The sequence below is a fragment of the Hyperolius riggenbachi genome, chromosome 8 (assembly GCF_040937935.1).
Source record: "Hyperolius riggenbachi isolate aHypRig1 chromosome 8, aHypRig1.pri, whole genome shotgun sequence".
Lineage (NCBI taxonomy): Eukaryota > Metazoa > Chordata > Amphibia > Anura > Hyperoliidae > Hyperolius > Hyperolius riggenbachi.
Genome location: NC_090653.1, coordinates 31557981 through 31561255, shown reverse-complemented (window position 1 = coordinate 31561255; position 3275 = coordinate 31557981). Strand labels below are relative to the sequence as shown.

The following is a 3275-nucleotide window of genomic DNA, read 5'->3' as shown; positions in this document are numbered from 1 at the left end:
ACGGTGTCGACCTCAGTCACATGATCCCGTTGGGTCATCTTCTGGGACGCTTACACACCATCAGCAAAGCTACGGCACTGGAGCAAAGGCCAGGGTTATTCATATCCACGTGAAACATAATTAGGGACAATTTTAAAGACTGCAGTTGGAATTTATTGGTTTAGGGCCCTTTCACACCAGAGGGCTTTTTCGGCGTTTTAACGCCACAACCGAAGTTGGCGTTTTCCTAGGTAAAATGAAAGTCCATAGACTTTCATTTTACTTTTCACACTTAACGCTGCGTTTTGGAGCGTTGCGTTTTGAAGCTCCCAGGAGCTTTTTTAAGGCTGACCGCGGCGTTTCTCATTACAATTGATACTAATGTATTGGCGTTAAAATGCTTTAAAAACGCCTTCAAAACGCCAGCAGCCAAAACGCAGTGTTTTAGCCTTTTACCGCTGCCTGTAGTGTGAAAGAGCCCTAAACTATGCAAAAATTCAATGACGTGTCTGTTTCAAAGACACAACACCTAAACCTAAAAACTCTGAGTACTCATAAATCCGTAGAGAAGTTTCTTTTCTCATCCACCTTTAGAGGATAAGAAATAGGTCTAAATATAGAGTACATATTATACAAGTGCTGAGCAGTTGGGCGTAGGGCAAGCCGAATGACGGCTCTCCCTGCTGCTGCTAAACTCCCCGGTGGCGTTAAATACTATTCGCCCTCTGAGTTGTAGCAACTTGGAGAGAGATGTTAATCAGGGTCTGGTGATCTCCGAATCCCCGAATTACTCTTACAAGCCTCGCACTGCATATCACTAGTGCTATGGCTGCGCCCAGTTTCGCCGCTAAACATCTGGAGCCGAAATTACCTGTTTTGCTAAATATGAACATAGAACACAACCATAGCAACTTTTATTTGAGGTATGGAAATGTAATTTACACAAGCCCACCTTGAAACACAACACTGGTCTAAATGAAGTAAAACTTGAATCAGATCAAAAATATTTACACAGCAGATTACTGCCAATATCTGACATCACATTTAAAGATGAAGCTTAATAGAAGATTTCTGCAAAACTGTTGTGTCCCACTTTAGAATTTTTCTTACAGTATTTTTTATTTCCTTGTTCCTGAGGCTGTAGATAAATGGGTTGAGCATTGGGGTGATGATGCTGTACACCATACTGATGTCCCGATCATAAGTCGGAGTGTAGATGGAGCTTGGCCGAAAGTACATAAAGATCACCGTGCCATAGAACAAGACCACCATTGTGAGATGAGATGTACAAGTGGAGAAGGTCTTCCATCTTCCTTGAGATGACGTCAGAGTCAGCACTGCTCTAATGATGAGTATGTAGGATACAAAGATGAAGAGCATTGGACCAAAGGCGACGATGGGACCTTCAGTTAAAAGAACCTTCTGAAGGGTGTCCGAAGTACCTGAACAGGCCAACAGCGTGATAACGGGAAGGTCACAAAAGAAGTGGTGGATAACCTGACTGCAGCGGGGCTGAAAATAAGTCAACACATTGTACAAAGTAGAATGAAGAAACCCAGTGACCCAGGAAACAATCATTAAACACGTGCAAGTCTTCTTGCTCATGATTTCCAGGTACCGTAGAGGAAAGCAAATTGCAGAGTACCGGTCAAAAGCCATGACAGCCAACAGAAAACTATCCATGCTGCCCACTGCTAGGAACCAAAAAAGCTGGGTAAAGCAGCCATAGATGGAAATGTGAGTGTCTCCAGACAAAAGGCTGTACAAAGCTCTGGGGATGATGACAGAGGTAAAACATACATCTACAAAGGCCAAGTTTCCCATCAAGATGAACATTGGTGTTTGAAGCTGAGACTGTGAGACAATCAGCATGGAGAGGATGGTATTTCCACCAATGCAGAGAACATACGCAGCCAAGAAAAAAGAGAACAAGGGGATAAAAATATGAGGTGATCCAGAAAACCCCAACAGGACAAAGCCTGTAGAGGTCTCATTCCCACGTGGTTCCATGAGTTTTGTGACCAGTTATGAATGTGACAATAAATGGAGATCACAGTGCGTGGTAAGCCTGGAGGAACAATTGTCTACAAAAGAAGCAGATATCTGGCTTAACACCTACTTAACAGCATAAATAAGAGCCTGCAGAGGATGGATACATGAACCAATGGTCAAGCCAGTACTGTACAGAAATAATAAAATAAATATTGATTACTTTTATTATATTTCTTCTGTTCCCTTACTGGTTCTACAGATACATTTTTTTCATTTTGCGTACGTATTATCATACGATATTGGTTATCAGTTCCCGGAGGGACAATGCGATAATTATTCACAAATAATTATGAGTACAATATTTAGAGATGAAACAATGCTTAAAGCCAGGGAGGGATATCGACTTTCCAGCACCCAAGGCCCGCTGTCAACCACCGCCCCTCCCCCCAACAGCATTCTGTCCAACACCCTGACTAGCAATCACTGGTTTAACCATGGACATGTCCTTTCCTGGCCTTCCTAGAAATCCAGCCCTGATTAAGGCAAACCTGAGCTGAAAATAAACTTATGAAATAATGAATTGTATTTGTAGTAGCAATGATACATTGAATCTTACTTGAGTCTCACATTCTTATTATCAACGTAAGGACTTCAATTTTATTTGTTAAATGTAAACAGTAGCCATGCCTGTGTGATGTAAGATCTAACTTATTCAGTAGGTAGAAATAATGGAGTTTTGAACTTTTCAGCACTGTCCTATTATCAGGAGTCTTTGCTCAGCCAGATAGAAGCGTAATGACTTATATTTGCTTTTGAAGAAAGCTTACTCTACAGGTCAACTTGTGTGATTGCACATATAAATCACTGGTTTATTGCCCTTTAAATAAATAAATAAAATTAAAATGGTAAAATGTGTACAGCATCCAGCAGGTCAGAAGGAGTACATTGATACACAATATTGCTAAAAGTATTGGGACTCAACTCCCAATTAGGGATTAGAGATGGCTCGAACCTCCGATTTTCGGTTCGCGAACCTCGAACGTGAACTTCCACAAAAGTTCACGAACCTGCGAACTTTGCGAACCGCAATAGACTTCAATGGACAGGCGAACTTTCAAAACTACAAACACTAATTCTGGTCACAAAAGTGATGGAAAAGATTTTTCAAGGGGTCTAACAGCTGGAGGGGGGCATGACGGAGTGGGATACACGCCAAAAGTCCCGGGGGAAATTACGGATTTGATGCACAGCAGGGTTTTAAGGGCAGAAATCACATTGCATTGCTAAATTGGAGGCATGAAGTG

At 41.8% G+C, this 3275-nt stretch overlaps 1 protein-coding gene across 1 annotated transcript; it reads right to left on the bottom strand.

Moving 5' to 3' along the window:
* Positions 1 to 1023: 1023 nt before the first annotated feature.
* Positions 1024 to 1989, bottom strand: LOC137527270 (olfactory receptor 1L4-like). Its single transcript, XM_068247775.1, has one exon. It carries the CDS (start codon positions 1987 to 1989, stop codon positions 1024 to 1026), a length of 966 nt encoding a protein of 321 aa, XP_068103876.1.
* Between the last annotated feature and the right edge of the window lie 1286 nt (positions 1990 to 3275).